The sequence below is a fragment of the Sus scrofa genome, chromosome 7 (genome assembly GCF_000003025.6).
Source record: "Sus scrofa isolate TJ Tabasco breed Duroc chromosome 7, Sscrofa11.1, whole genome shotgun sequence".
NCBI lineage: Eukaryota > Metazoa > Chordata > Mammalia > Artiodactyla > Suidae > Sus > Sus scrofa.
In genome coordinates, this window is record NC_010449.5 from 66,373,993 (window position 1) to 66,390,320 (window position 16,328).

Below are 16,328 nucleotides of genomic sequence, written 5' to 3' on the forward strand. Positions count from 1 at the left end.
TTATCTCTGTGCATGTGAAGAAGCCATCAAATATAATATCTTAACAGCCCCCCAATAAGAGCTATTATGATGTGACCCATACCTTCGTGTTTGACATTTCTTTGACTGCAATATTCTTCCTCCATCTTTTCCTAGTAACCTCCAATGCATCCATCTACCAACTCTGAGAAGTCTTCTTTGATGCTTTGTGTAAACCCAGAGCCTCACTCTTCCATGGCCCCACAGTACTTGAACAGGGTGATGTTTATCGCTTTACAAAGCCTTGTGGTTCTTTCCCCAAATGATTGCAAGCTAGTGAAAGAGAACAGCCACAGGCCTACTACAGCAAGTTCTATGTTGTTACTAAGTATTTTTTATTTTTTTGCTAATGATAATAAACTGTGATATTAGAGATCATGCCTACCTTATTTTTCAGATATTTGCAAAGGAAGGAACGGTAGGGGAAAGGGAAAAAAAGAATCCAGTCTCCATGAATTAATCAGATCCAACTACTGAACTTCCTGAAGGAAAATAAGGAAACCATCTTACCCTATGAAACCACTGAGATACTGTGAATGTGGTACAGACACAGATCCATGGGTTTGAGAGTTCTCCTGCTAAAGAGGAGATAACTAATCAGCTCCCTTCGAGAACGCCCTTCTTGTTACTATTACTTCCCAAAACCCTTCCTGCCTGTGTTTCTAGCTTATCATTTTGAGGAGAATATATAGCTCTTCCCCTCCATAACCTTAGGTATTACAACTGAATGAAAGGAATTTCTAGTTTCTATGATACGTCCAAGACTATCTAAGTGCAACCACACTTGCATGCCTGACTTCCTTGAAAGCATCCCTACCAAACCACCTAGAGCTTGCCTAAGACCAGAGGCTCTGACTATGTTCAAAATATAGAGAGCCCTATCTGCAAGTTTTTTTTACATGACGGTCATTTTATTTCTTCAATTTTTACATATTTCTATTTTTTTTTCCCCTACACTCTGAGGCCACACAGGATGTATCTAAACATTTGTGGGCTTTTTGCCTAACACCTTCAAATAGATAGAGAGGACATTAATGTCTCTTTTAATCCATGTGTTTTCCACATTTACTTCACCAACCCTTTGCCACACCCCACATAACATGATTTCTAATTATTCCACTCCAAGTGATATTTAGCTATGTGTCTCTTGAAGAGTATTTTCTAAGGTGGTGAGACCAAACCAGCAGCCTCATTTAGATCTCTGCTATCCCTATGAAGTCCAATGCGGAACTGGCATGAAGGACAGCCACTCTGTACTGTATTTCTACACTGCACTCAGTGAGCTTATGTTCAATTCAAATTCCTGCAAGTTCCCATTGTGGTTCAGTGGGTTATGGACCTGACTAGTATCCATGAGGATGCAGGTTTGATCCCGGGCCGTGCTCAGTGGGTTAAGGATCCAGCGTTGCCGTGAGCTGTAGCATAGGTCACAGATGAAACTCAGATCCCACATTGCTGTGGCCGTGGCGTAGGCCAGCAGCTGCAGCTCTTATTTGATCCCTAGCCTGAGAACATCCACATGCTGTAGGTGTGGCCCTAAAAAGAAAAAAAGCCCGCACACCGTGACATTTTACCTGTTAATAGATACTGTAATTATTCTAGAGATAAGTAATCCAGAATTTAAAGTATACAAGAGGATGTGCATAAGTTATAAGTAAATACTATGCTCTTTTATATAAGGGACTCAAGCATCCAAGATTTTGGAACCCCAGGGCTCCTGAACTAATCCCCTGAAGATATAGAGGCACAGCAGTATACATGGCATCACTCATACAAAACTCATAAAGGAGATTCTGAACAAAGAATGTATAGGAAAGAGGGAAATAAATATCCAAAGATCTAGAAAGAAATGTCCATTCTGTATCCCTGAAATGAATCCACTGCAAAAGTAATTCAAACCTTAATGTGCACAATAGAAGAGCATCCCTCAAGATACAGTTCAAGAAACATCAGTTCTATGGGATGTTAGCCCATATTATTGGAGAAATGAGAAATAGCAGAATAAACAAAAACAGGCTTTTCAGGGCCTTAAACTTGCCAATGTGAGTTGTGACATCTCAGACCTAATAAAACATCAAAATTACCTCAAGTGATTATTAAAGATAACAAATTCCTGGGTTTCACCCTGAAGAGCCTGATTTTGTTGGTTCCAGTGAGACCCAGGAATTTGTCCCTTGAACAAGCATCTCAGGTGGCACTGGAGCTGTCAGCCAAGGAACCATTTTGGAAAGCCATGGGACTGACCATGGAGAAGCTGACAATAAAAGTTTCCATTTGCAGAAATAATATGCTATATTCAATACTACTTTTGGCCATTTAGAAAAATTAAAGTATAAGAAAGATCTTTAAAAAAATAACTCTCAATGAACAGGTATCTGGAGTTTAGCTTTATTTTAACCCAAATATTATCTAAGAAAAACATAACCATCTTTTTCAAGTAAGATGCCTAAGTATCCCAAACATGTCTGCTTCTCTAATTCCATGTCAACAACGTATTTCATACAGTAAAAAAAAAAATAAATAAAAAATAAAAATAAATAAATAAAAAAAAAAACTTGGCCAGGGCAACATTTATCATGGAAAGAGAAACAATATAGAACAATTATCCCTGGATTAAGGAAGATGTGTAGAATGGATCACAAAATCTTAAAAGTTTGGATTAAGAGAGGTGCTAAGTTTGGGATCAATTTTCTTTAGGACCAAATAAGTACGGGTCCATTCTAGTCGCCTTCACATTTATGTGTCATGAAAATCTCTGGGAAAAATAAAATTACTATTATTTGTCTCCCTTTACTTATAAATATACTATGACATCTCATCCTGATAAAGTCTGTAATTGGGGAAGCAAACATTAGGACTGGAAGCATTTATGAAAACAAACTCAAGCAAAGAACAACTGAAATTTGGCAACACATACAAATGTCACATTACTTTTACAACAAAATTTTGCTCTCCCAAAAACAATATATAGCTCCAAAGACACACACATATGTCCACTTACGAATGCAGCACACAAAATAATTTTGGGAACAGCCAGCTACTATACATTGTGCATCAACTGAATAGTGCAATTCATCTCAATTATTACAGCACAAATAATACTTGCCCTCCCTTTCTCATTAAAATTCTCTCAAGGGATGGCTTTCTAAAAAGAAAAAAAATAAATTCATAAGAACTTCAGAATTCCAAGATAAAACAGTAACATAGCTGCAATTTTAAAAAAGCATTTTAATAAAAAACTAAACAGACGTATTTTTCTTAGTAAAATATAAGCAAGCTTCTTTTTTTTATTAAAGGTACCTGCAAAATGTGACTTCCCAAATGTGCTTCAAATACTTCAATGGCCAGTGCACTGGGGCTTCTCCTTCTTTGTGCACCTATAACTTAAAAAAAAAAGAAAGAAAGGAAAGAAAAGAAAGAAAGAAATTAAGTTGGAGCTCCGATTCACACCTTCAACTTCATTTCTCTGTAATTGTATCACTAGCTAGCTACTGAATCAACGAGATCTGAGAGAAACAAAACCCAGTGCTAATTTGGTTCTGAGTTCAGACCAAAATCAAAGCCTGTGCTGAAATTACAACTTAGAATAGCGACTTCTATAAGCATTAAAAATCATAACCAGACTTAAAAAAAATCATTTTTGGTTTGTTTTTCCTACATTGGAACAAAAACATAGGCTTGCTCACATTCTTTTAAAATAAATTAGTACACTATTTTTTCTTAAAATTTATGTATTTTTTTGGGACACACCCATAGCATGTAGAAATTCCCGGGCCAGGGATTGAACCAACACCACAGCAGTGACAATGCCAGACTAGGCCAACAGGGAACTCCCTACAGAGAACTCCCTAGATGTTATTTTAAAAGTATATACATATTGCCTTTCCTCCCACAGAAACCTAAATATTTCATATCCTCCAGGCTAGAAAAATGCAAACATAATTTTTGTAATGTTCTAATGCAATAACTTTATCATAATTTAATAAGCACAACATGTCAGCTAAGAGATTCTCATTAATGACTGTTTGCACTAGTGTTAAGTGTCTCAGGATGGCTGGATTTCATATTTACTGAACATTCATGTGTAACTATTCCTACAGGATCTACAGGAAGCCCAGGTGGATGCCTGCCCAGCATGTGTCTTGCCAAGGTCAGTGACTGTTTTCTTAACCAAATACTCCTCTTCTCCTACTAACATATAGTTGGTCTTTCTCTTCCTGGCATATTCTACATGTGTTGTTTGCAGGCACATACACCCACTGAACCTCCCAGTACTTAACAAAGGAGCTCAATGCATGGTGTTTGTGGGTTGCAGAGTTGAAGTTCTTCTCTTTACAAATTTTCTTTTACATGGAGTCACAATTGCTTTTAAATATGTTCTTAGTATTTTCTCTGTTTTAAAAAGTTCTCAAACATAAAAATCTAATTTTGCTTTATCGTAGTTTATCAAAGAAAATATTCAGAACTTTTCCATATTCCAACAAGTAAATTCCTGCTTTTCTAAAAATTTTATGACAGACCCCTATTCCCTCAAACCAAGACACTATAAATTGGAAGTAAAGTCAAAATCCTCCACTTTCTTAAATTCCCAAAACTTTCAGCTAGTTGACAAGAAAATTCCAGCGAAATGATGCCGGGATAATTCTGCTTCGTTTCAATTACTAAGTCAGTCAGTTGGATCCATAGCTTAGTAGGGATTATAATATAAATGTACTTATGATTATTGTGCTGTGCAAAAGTAGGCAGTTTACCCCTGCAATTGTGAGCTAATGTCTGCCTGCCATGTCTGAAAGGCACTTTGAAAATAGCATGAGTGGTAAGTATCATTATTATTGGCAAGAGGAAATAAAAGGGGCAGGTTTTCAATGGGAAAATTTATAAAATATAATTGAAGAGTGATTATTATCCAAGAATATTCCCAGTGAAAGGGATCTTAGAGATCTGTATTCCAACTTCTTCATTTGCTTCAGAAGTCAAACATACAACCAATAATCTCAAAATAAAAAAATCATTTCTATCCTAAGATTAATCATTACTATAAGTATAGACATGAGGTTTAAAATTTTTTTAATATTAAGATGTACTTAAGACAGTACTTCTGCATGTGTGTATGCATTTCTGATTAATTTCCTATTCTAACATGCACATTACTCCCTTCAAAACTCCTTTGGCATTTTTGATAATGCAGCTGTCTTGCTGAATACTGTTTTCAGTTTCTAGAGTGTTAATTGCACATTATGGTAGCTTGGTGTGAATGATCCCACATGAATAAAATGTGCCGTTCTTTTTTTTTTTTTTAAAAAAAGATTGTTGGGGGCAGGGGAGCTTTTGGGGAAGCAGAAGTGGTGAGTTGAAAAACTTCAAAAGTGCTCACTCTGTTTTTGAGGCAGTAATTAGGATCCAGAAAGCTCCTTATTAATAGTTCATAATTCGAGGGCATTTCAGGACTTCCAATTATCAAGTTCAAAATGAACCATTGTACCTCACAGAAGTAATGGACTGATTTTAGAGAATACAGACTATTCTGTAAAGAACTGGATTAAGAAGGGGCCAGTATAGCAAGAACCACCAACCTACGGAGAACTCTAAAACATCACAGGAAATGTAAAGAGCGTGTTTGTTTACTAGAAGGTCCCCAAAGCATGCTCCAGTAGCAACTGCCTCCCAGAAGCATGGAAACAGGTGGCTGCAGTAGGGTGCTGCAGGGGTTATACAAGCGTGGCCATTGACGGCCTTTCTTTTCCTGCTTTTTCTCAACATAGGGCTCAGCAATTCTTTAAAGGTGCTAATGCATAAATAATCGGAGTTGTGTTTAAAAATATATTAATCAGACTGGGGATCCTGCATGTGTTCATCAGGTCTTATATGCATTACATCCAATAACTACCTGCAGAGTTATTCTTCTTTGTTCTTCAGATCCTCAAGAAATCTGAGTCTGCATCTTAGTACATGCTAGCACAACACACAAGTATCTTGTAAGTGGTTTCATGCTTTTTTATTCAATGGCATTTTTATGGCACCGGAACTTCTCTTGATTTATATGTTTTGCACTTATGCAGGTGATGTGGGGCTGTAATGACAGTTCCTAATTTTACAACCAACATAAATATGTTAAACAGACGCCTGTTATGCCCCTGTTAGAAACCCAGCTCTAACTCTACCATTATTGGTAACTGAAAAGACATTAAATATGCACGTTTTATCTTGTACTTTTCATCCTACCACATTTGGCATTTTGAGTTTTAAGACAGTAATCTTATAACTCAGGAACAATGCAAACATAGCTATTTTGTTCCTCTACGTTAATTTCATTCTGTTTCTGGAGTATCACTAATGCCTAGAGAAAAACTAAAGAGGTGTGTCCTCGATGAGACCCATCATTCTCAGCAAAGTAATACACTGCTTATGAAGATGTCTCAGATTTTGGTATTTTGGAAACTGACAGTTTCTAAAACCATTTGGTAGCCCACACACAATACATACTTATTATTGCTGACTAGGGCAATGTTTCATCTGGTCTACAGACATTTCATTTATTTGGCTGTTCAATTAAAAGACATTGCTTTTTGAAATTTAAAGAACACTAAATTAACCCCCAAATGCACAGCACATTGTGAAATAAATGAAACATGTAATCCTGTGTCTATGAGGATTATAGTTCCTAAGTCACTGACAGTGAGATGTGAGTGTTGTGTAAGTTGAACAGCTTATACAAACTGCTAAAAGAAAAAAAAAAAATCAAGCCAAAGGAATATTGTAATTCAAATTCAATTCGGCATTTACTGAGTACCTATTTGATGCTGAAAACTGCCAGCTACTGGTAAGACAACTAGTGTTATAAAACCTAATAAATGTTCCATAAGAAAATTTTAAACAATTCAAAACAACCTAGGCCCAGCATGTAATTATCAAGACCACAACATGACTATCTCAGGGTTTTCAAGGTTAAAAATAAAATGCCAAGAGTCTTAAAAGACTTTATATGCAAGAGATATATAGGAAGAAAGATTTTTAAAGTCAGCTAAAGAAATGCTGATTGTCTCAGAAATCTAAAATAATAGGATAAATCATCAGGATCATGCATTTGGCCTTTCTCTCATTAAAACACAGAAGACACAGAAAAGAACCCAAATCTGAAACATGTATTTGAAAAATTAGTTTTGTCCCCCAACAATGTCAGCAAAAATGCTCTAATCTCAACTCTTCTGCATAACCTTGTGAGATAGTCTTTGAAAATTAATTAAGTGCAGTAAAAGACAATCCCTCTTTGGGGAAATCTACCACACACTCCCAGTCATATTCCTGCCGGTGCCCGTCACCTTCGGGGATGCGCAAACGCCAGGAAGGCTGAGGATTATTGCTCAGTGGGAGTTTGACCTATTCAGCCAAAAGGTCAGCTTGCCACAGAAGAACCCATTACAAAACAGAAACAGGACAGCTCAGTGGACACACATAATGAAAGAGGAAAAAGTCAGGAGCCCTTCTTGCCTTGTGTCCTGCTTTGCCCTTTTCCTCCTAGCCCTCCCCACCCCCAGTACTAGAGAAACTGGAGCTGCCCCAGCTCCTCCCTAGCCCAGCTCACAACTGGAAGGCAAACCACTTGTGGGGGAAAGAGAAAGGGGCTCGTTATTTAAGGGATCACTTGAAAAAGATATTCCAAAGTAAAGATGAGTATGACATTGTTTGGCAGGTTTTTCAAGGGACTGTTTAATTTGGAGGAAGTTGGCAGATGGGGAAAACCATCTTAGAGCTACTTTCTCATCCAACTCTGCCTCCCTGGGAAGCAGAACAGCAGGATAGGTGAACAAGGTAGCCTGACGGTTTGGTTGGTGGTATTTCAAGAGTGGAATCATTCACTGAGTAGAAAAGCAAGCTTTATGGCTACCCTATGAATCTGTCATCCAAGAGGCAAGGCTCTGTTCCCACACTGAGCTTGGGGGAAGGGAAGACTAAAGGGCATGCTTAATGGAATCCTGGACATCACTCCCTGGGCTTTAGCACTTGGGCTAAGCAAAGTCAGGGTCTGGGAAAGAATGGAGTACAGAATGCTTAATGAGTCTTTCCATGGCTACCAAAGGGAAGAAAAGGGATTTCCCCTGAAGAATCTCAATTAGCCTCCCTCACTGTAGGGCAAAGGAAACCAGGGAGGGTTTTCCCAGGAGCCTCAGAAGTTTATGAGGTATGAATTTCTGTGTGTGTGTGTTTCCCTATAAAAATAAACGTTTATATGATTTCATTGACTATGGGATCAAATTTTCATTCTGACACTAATTCTCACAGCTCTGCCTACTGGCCAAATTCCCATTTTGTACCCTTTCAACACTAACTCCTCAGTGCGTGCATATCAGGTTGCAATGGAGATGACTCACTGAAATAACTAGTTTAACCCACAGAATGGCTCGCTAACAGAAACTCTTGTCAAAAGCAGGATACCTAGAGTTTCCACACAAGGCATCATGCAAATAACTGAAAACAAATAATAACAATGCTTTTTCAATGTATTTTCACAAAGATCAGTTTTGTGCCACTTAAAATTCTGGATAACTGAGGAACAGAGAAAAGAATAGGAACAAGTACTGCTAATCTGGGATTTGAATGTTAAATTAACACTAAATATAAGAAAGAAAACCTCCTATTTTCAAAAATAGTACCATTTAGGTTTATTCTTAAATTCATATTAGGATATTTTTTAAAATAAAAAGATATGTCTTCATGATTCATATCCCAGAACCCATTAACACATTATATTACCAATTTACACAAAAAGTATTTAATCCATTAAAATAATTGAAATTCTAAGAAGTCTTATGCTGATTCAAAAATTCTTTGATGCAGTGCATTTAAATTTCTCCCACAATTTAAGTGTGGATTGAATACATTAGGGAAAAGCATTAAGAGTGATATGACTATGAAAGTATTAATATTTACAAATGAATTGCTGAATTTAAGAAGAAGGAACCAAGTCCACTTTCCTCAAAAAAGCTATCTGTATATGGCTTAAACTGGTGCAAATTATGGGGAAAACCCACAACATTCAATAGATCTATTTAATCAAGGATGTGTTTATCAAGCACTTCTTATCTTCTGGAGAACTAAACAGGATTCACGTATTTTTGAAAACTTTTCTTTACAAAACTTTTCTCCATCAAAATGGCAAAGTTGTCTAAAAGTGAAATAGCACCTAAGTATTACTTTAATCAGTCTTGACAGTGTTTTTGTATAAATTACAGGGACTTCTTTACAAAGTTTCCATTTTTAAGAGTCAGATGGCCCATATGCCTTTCTTTTCCATTGAATGAAATGAGAGTCACCAAAGTAGCTATTTCTTCCATCTGTAGCTGGGGAAAGAATACAATAGCCATTCTCTGACAATATGTAAGTTACTATAGGAGCTGTTATGAGATGTACATTACATAGGCTTCACATGAAGTGATGAATATTCTTCATACGAGAATCCACATTTCCCCCTGACAATGAAATTCTTAAGGCGACGGGTTGAGCTGCTGGTCAGAGTGACAGCACCTGAGGGAATGAGGAAGCCCTGACAGTCAACATCTCGGAGGACAGAAACTTCAGGAAAATGCAGGCATGACCCACAGCCCAGGCTGAAGCTTTGGGAGTGGGGCACATGAGGGGAATCCACAAGAGATGGATGGAGGTATAAAGGCAGGACTGCTTAATACATGAAGCCATAGGCTTTACTTTCCCGATCCTTCAAAGTAATTGCTGCAGATCCAAACAGGACTTGCTAAAAATGGTAGGTAATCATCCAGATTTTCCTTTCTTAATCATTTCAGTAACAATGTATATAAAAAGCAGTCACTTTTAAAGGATCTGAAGGCCAACCACAACTCCAAGTCTTTTCTGAATACATTTTTGACTCCAAAAAATTGATGCTATAAGAACTGCTTTTGGATGCAAAGTTTAAAGTTAACTACTGAATTCCCTTTACGAAGTGAAGGAAGTGAGAATTTCCGTTGTTTTCACAAAATAAATAAAAGATGAAAAAGTAGATAGTGACTAATTCCTGTCATTGGATTCCCAGCAGAGATGTGGGATATCACAAACTGCTCTTCCTCTCAATTTGGGGAAATTGTAAAAGGGAGGGAGTTATAAAGTGACTTGCGAATGAAAAATGTAGAACAGGAAAATTTTTTGAGTGGAAGAGGGTCTTGATTTTTATCTAAGATGAACTCAGCAAGAAGATACAGACTAATTTAGTCTGTATTGAGGGCTACAGCAGCCAGTACATATTAAGCCTCACTATTTGGCAGGCACTCTGCTGGATACTCAGAACACAGAGATGCCCAGCCCAGAGTCTGCTGAGCAAGGCAATCCTGTGTGTTAGAAGGGTGCAGTAGGCAGTACAGATATGGCCTGGGCTCTGAACCTGAACACGTGTGTGTGTGTGCTCTGCCCTCTGAATGCCACCTGAAGGCTCTAGTTTGGGCTGCTGCTTATCTTGTTGTTCCTGTTGTTCTTGTTCCTCTTCTTCCAATGACCACTTTCTGCTACCAATCACCTCCTCTGTATGTGTCAGGAAGGAATACCACATGTTCTCATGAATTCAGGGCCTGGTTCACAGAAAGACGCTGAGCACTCTCTCTGACCACAGCTCTCAAACAGAAAACTAGAGAGGGCATGTAATTTGGAATTTGAATGTAGCAGTAACTGTGCAAAGTTGTACACTCGTTCTTTAATTGGTAGAAATGCCCTCCCCCACTAATACACTAAAAATGTTTTGGAGAAGTTTAAATTTTTAATGGGGGTTAGACTTGGTATGTTCCCTCAGTAGGGGCCAAAGAAAAGGGATTATTACACTTTCATTTTGCAAACTGGCTTAAAAGCCTTTCAGTTGAGCACTGTTACAAGGCTGTCACCCCTCTGACCTCGGCAGCACACAGACTGTTAGTGGCATGATTCCGCCCAGTAGGAAAGGAGTGGAGGTTATCACTGCATCAGCATGGTGTCAGTCAGCACTCGCTGGTAAAAGAAAGAAGTCCACATCTGTTATCTTGAATTTTTTTCAAGTCTGATTCCAAAGCCTCATGTTATGACATCTGTAACATCTGCTACAAATACTGAGGTAAGTCAAGCACAAGCTTATTACTTCCAGTCTAGTGTTTCATCCATCCTCCAGGCTTTCCTAGGCCATGCATATGACAGAGATCTGAGAAACACTGGATCTGCAGGAAGCAGTTTGTGTATGAGGTAGAAAGAAGGCAGTGTCTCTGGCCCTTTCCCCCTGCCTCTCTCTCCTGTTCATCCATTCATACATATAGTCATATTCACATCCTTTCCTGCTAGCCACTCTTGAGCCACAGCACAGCTTGGTAGTGAGTTTAGCAACTTTCTGACAAAACAAAAGTCAAGATAAATAGTTCCATGAAGCAGGGGAGTGTTGGCCCAAAGGATGCAAGGCTCTGATAGCGACAACACCTGCTACTGAAAAGTCACTCTGATCAATTTCCAGAGTTGCAACCACCTCGGGCTATGGTATTACCTTTATTTATCCAAAATTCAGTGAACAGGAGTTCCCGTCGTGGCGCAGTGGTTAACGAATCCGACTAGGAACCATGAGGTTGCGGGTTCGGTCCCTGCCCTTGCTCAGTGGGTTAACGATCCGGCGTTGCCGTGAGCTGTGGTGTAGGTTGCAGACACGGCTCGGATCCCGCGTTGCTGTGGCTCTGGCGTAGGCCGGTGGCTATAGCTCCGATTCAACCCCTAGCCTGGGAACCTCCATATGCCGCGGAAGCGGCCCAAGAAATAGCAACAAAAACAACAACAAAAAGACAAAAGACAAAATTCAGTGAACATTTATACTACGAAAGATAGTAACCTCACTGACCTAGGAGCTAGAGATGAAAGCCAGGGTCCCATTTCCATTTCTGCATGTTTTCTTTTAATGTCGGCAGAAGAAAGCTAAAATCATCCATGCAAGACATGCATTGAGCCTCGACTTTTTTCTGGGCACTCTGTCAGTGGATATCAAAATGAAAAAGCATCATCCTGACCCTCCAGGTGATTGGAGTTTAGGGGGAACACTGACTCATAAGCAACTGAATAAAACTCAGTGTGTGACTCTCAATTCTCCCCAACTCAGGGTGGGGGCAGAACGAGTGGAGGCAGGAAAGGCTTCAGAATAGGGGCACTGCTGGAGCTGTGGTATGGAGAGCGAGGTCACATAGACAGTGAACTGTGACAACCAAGACCCTGGAAACCACTGGTCAGATGTGGAGGCAAGATCAATTGCACATTAACATCGCTATACTTGCAAGGTTCCAGGCTCAGCATCTGGCCCATTCCACCTTGCTTTTCCTTAAACTGCAGCCCCAATGAGTTGTCACACTCTGCAGACACTTGCAGAGCAGGGTCCTCCCAGGCATCACCTTCTTGGGGCTTATCAGTAGAGCTTGATAGTCACACAATCACACCTAAGAGAATCAAGGTCTGCTCAGCTCTGTCTGAAAACCCTAACTTTACCATTCGACTGGCACTAGTGAAACACCACTGCCTGCATTGAAGTTCCTGAAGTGCACACCTACCACACAGCAGGTTGGCATTATGTGAGGGAACCCAGTCACCAAATGGACAGTCCTAGCATCTCATAGTTCTGAAGGAGACAATCCTGTCTGAGGTCCCTTCTGCATGCCCTCCGATTTGACCTCTTGACAGGATGCTCCACGGCCTCTGCTGGCCTGAGGTCAGTGGGAGGAATCATAGAATTGGGAGACACTTGCACACATAGGAAAGGATTTGGGTTCTGGAGTCAAGCTGACCAGATTTTAAATCCTCCATTTATCTCTACTAGCTGGGTGGTCATGGACTGATTAGCTTTGGGGATCTCAATGTCTCATCTGTCAAGGGGAGCTGCTTTAAGGACATGTGACATTTCTGACCCTGCTTTAATTTTCCTCCTAGAATTTATTTGCATGTTGTCTCTCTTCTCTATTAACATTGTTCCCTTCCTCAGCTGGAGGAATTGTCTTGGGCACTGCTCAAACTCTAGCAGCCAGAAAAGGGCCCAGAACACAGAAGGTGCGCATGAAATACTGGTGAATAAATGAACAGTCCAGAATTCTAGCTCAGCACACATCAGCTCCCTCTGCCTTGTTATGAAAAGTGGAGGCTGAGACAAAGACGGCTTCTTTAAATCACTATCTTCATCCTGATTTTAACAGAAATACTAGGACTATTCTTTATTGTTATTATTATTTTTTTTTTTTACTAAACAGTAGGAATATTTAGGAATTATTTCCTAAAGTATTAGGAAGGTTTTATTTCTCTGTATGGTATCCCTGGTTTCTGTCTTGCCTGTGGCGTGATATCAAATCTACAGTGTCACCACAAACCCTGTGAGCCAACTGTAATCAGGGTCTCAAACCAGTGAAAACATTTCACACATACTTGGGCAAAGAGCCAGCAATTCACTGAGTGTCAGCAACTGCCCACTGAATTTTCTCCTGAAGGATTTGCTCATGTCCTATTCTAGCAGTAATTGGCATCTATTTCAAGATGCTGAACACTTCTAACATAACCTGATGAGGTAAACATACGAGCCACCACCACTAGAAACCAAAATCACCTCTGCAACCCTACTATCTTCTCTGATTTCTTATAAACAAAAGCTCCCACAATTATCAATGGTAACGAAGCGGGAACTAGGTCTTGCTTGTGTTAGCCTATCAAGGTCTGAATCATCATTGCCATCAGCCTCTTAGGGACCTACAGAGACTATGATTTATACAGAGTAAGAAACCAAATAAGAAAAATGAACATTACTTGGAGTTTAGAGATTAGTAAACAGGCTGACAAGACTGTCAGACCTGGAATTAAGAACACAGACAAGCACAGACATTCACATTCATCACAACCATGAAACATATCAAGGAGAAAAAAAATAATAACTTGAAGACCTATTATTTAGGTTCAAGGCTCAGTTCAAGCCTCCCTTTGTCAGAGGTTCTTAACATGTTTCTTTCTTTGAGTAACAGAGATGTTTAAGTAAATTCTATTTCTAAGCCAATATTAAAACACAAAATTTGACATATACAATTACAAAAATTCCAGGGAGCTTCCGCTACCCATCCACAGACCTCCTGCAGGCATTCACATATATTGTGTACTAACCTGGCACTTAGTGGGACTGAACAAATGATTTCTTGAATGAACGAGTAAGTAATCAAATGAACACCAAAATGAATGAATGCAAGGAGATTCAGTCAGAGAAAACACAACTAAGGCAGACACTTGTATTCTGTGTGATCCTCTGAGACTGAAAGCAGCAGCCAGTTAGTTGGTTTATTCACAAAAATTGCTTTGTAGAATTATACACTGCTCCTCCCCTTCTAAATGCAGACAGAGGGAGGAAAGGAAAAAGAGATAATGAAGGTTTGCAAATGAAGTGGGTACAACTGTGCAATCAATCAACATTTTCTGAAAAAGAATCTGCATCACTTGCCAAAAATCTGAACTGAATAACTGAACCAGCATTCTGATGAGGACGGACTTTGCCACTAGCCAGTCATTTTTATTTGTCTTCCAGCTGTCTTGCTTCTCTTTTCCAGGAAGCCACTGGTCTCTTCAGTTTAGCAGGTCCAAGCATGGGAATTTATTTAATCATGGTCAAATGCATACTCTATGTGTATCCCTTTAATAAGCCTTTACTGAATGTTTATTCTGTGCCAAGTATTAAGCTATTGAAAAGAATACAATTATTCATCTAAATATTCACTGACGGCCTACTAAGTGCCAAGCACTCTTCTAGTGCTGGGTCAGAGAAGAGTGAACAAAGCAGACAAATAATGCCTGAATGGAGCTGACATTCCAGTGGGGAAGTCAAACAACAGTCATGTACACACATCTAAATGTGCTAAGTAGCTTAACAAAAATAAATAAATAAATAAATAAAGGCAGGTGGGTTAAGAAATGACAGGAATTTCTGTATAAGATAGGAAAATCAGGACAGACCTCTCCAAAGATCTGAGATATAAGTAAGAAGGTGAAGGAGTAATGTGATGTCCCGGTGAAAGAAAGAGAAAGTATAAAGGCCCTGAGATGGGAGAAGCTTATCAGGAAATGGCAGGAACCCCTTATTTTACGACAGTTGATACTTTCTCAAAAGAGAGAAAATGTAAACTGGTGTAAAATAATGGGTCTCAGGAAAGGAAGCATCTAACTTCAGTGAAATTCAAAGAGGTAAAAGACAAGAGAGTATTTGGCTGGAAATGAGCAGAAATTTTCCAGGCAAACAAGCCAGGGGTTGGTAGGCGTTAGGGCATAGCAGAGGTAGTGTCAAGAGTAGACACAATGGCCCAGGGCCAGCAGGGCATGTGAGTTCCCTACTTGTGTGGGGAAAGAAACATCGGAAGCATCTACAGGATAAGGCACAAGTGGCCTTGCAAACACTGCAAAAGGGTTTCTAGTTTACACCCAGAAGTTAGGATACATTTGAAGAGTCTGTGTAAAGTAAGGACTTGAACACAAGTGCATGTTATTCCAACAGGGTAGAGGTGCAAAGGGTAGAACTGTGTTTGCAGGAAAGATGATAACATGGCTATTGCAAATCTAGGCAAGAAATGATGAGTTAATCCCAGAAAATAAGGTAAAAATACTAGAGAAGAGTCCTGATGGGAAGGTATTTAGGAGATAGGATTGAGAGAGTTTTTGTGATTGTCTATTAAGGGAAAAAGAAAAATCCAGGATGAATTCCAGCTGGTCAGGTTAGCAAACAGTATAGGTGGTTCAATCCTTCCCAGTAGTAGCACACTGAGAAGGGCAGAAGGTGTTCATGAGGAGGTGGGACCCTGAACTGGAGGTGTCTTTAGGAAAGGCTCATTCACATGAGATGGGGTCCAGCAGACCTGAGGCTCTGGGCTGAGGTGTGGCAGAGATAAAGACCTGACTTCAAGTCAGCTAAGTGGGCACAGAAGCCATGAGAGGAGGACTTGGGGCTGGCATGGGGGACATCCAGCTTTGAAGATAGGAAGGAGAGCCAGCAAAGAACCTGAAAATGAACACCCAGAGGGGCAGAGGGTAGAGAAAGAGGTGATGGTGTCCTACCAAGAGGAAAAGCAGAACACTGGAAGGAGAGATTCATCAACTGCATGAAATGACTGGGGAGAACAGTGAAGACTTTGAGGGGACATCGCTGTCCACTGAGAAGTAATGAGATAAGAACATCATGAGTTATAGACTTTACATTCCTTTTCTAGAAATTTGTAAGTGAAAGGAAGGAGAATAAGGTATGAAAGTTCGGCAAGGATGAAAAGTAGAAAACTCTCATGGTCAAGAGATTTTATAAGTTTGAG

General features: G+C 39.5%; 1 protein-coding gene across 1 annotated transcript in view; it reads right to left on the reverse strand.

Annotated features, from left to right (window-relative positions):
• The window catches only part of NPAS3 (neuronal PAS domain protein 3), an 875,835-nt gene that overhangs the window by 449,007 nt on the left and 410,500 nt on the right, over window positions 1–16,328 (reverse strand). Inside the window, 1 exon segment of the mRNA XM_021099860.1 lies at window positions 3,319–3,401. Within this exon segment, the coding sequence (XP_020955519.1) occupies window positions 3,319–3,401 (83 nt within the window).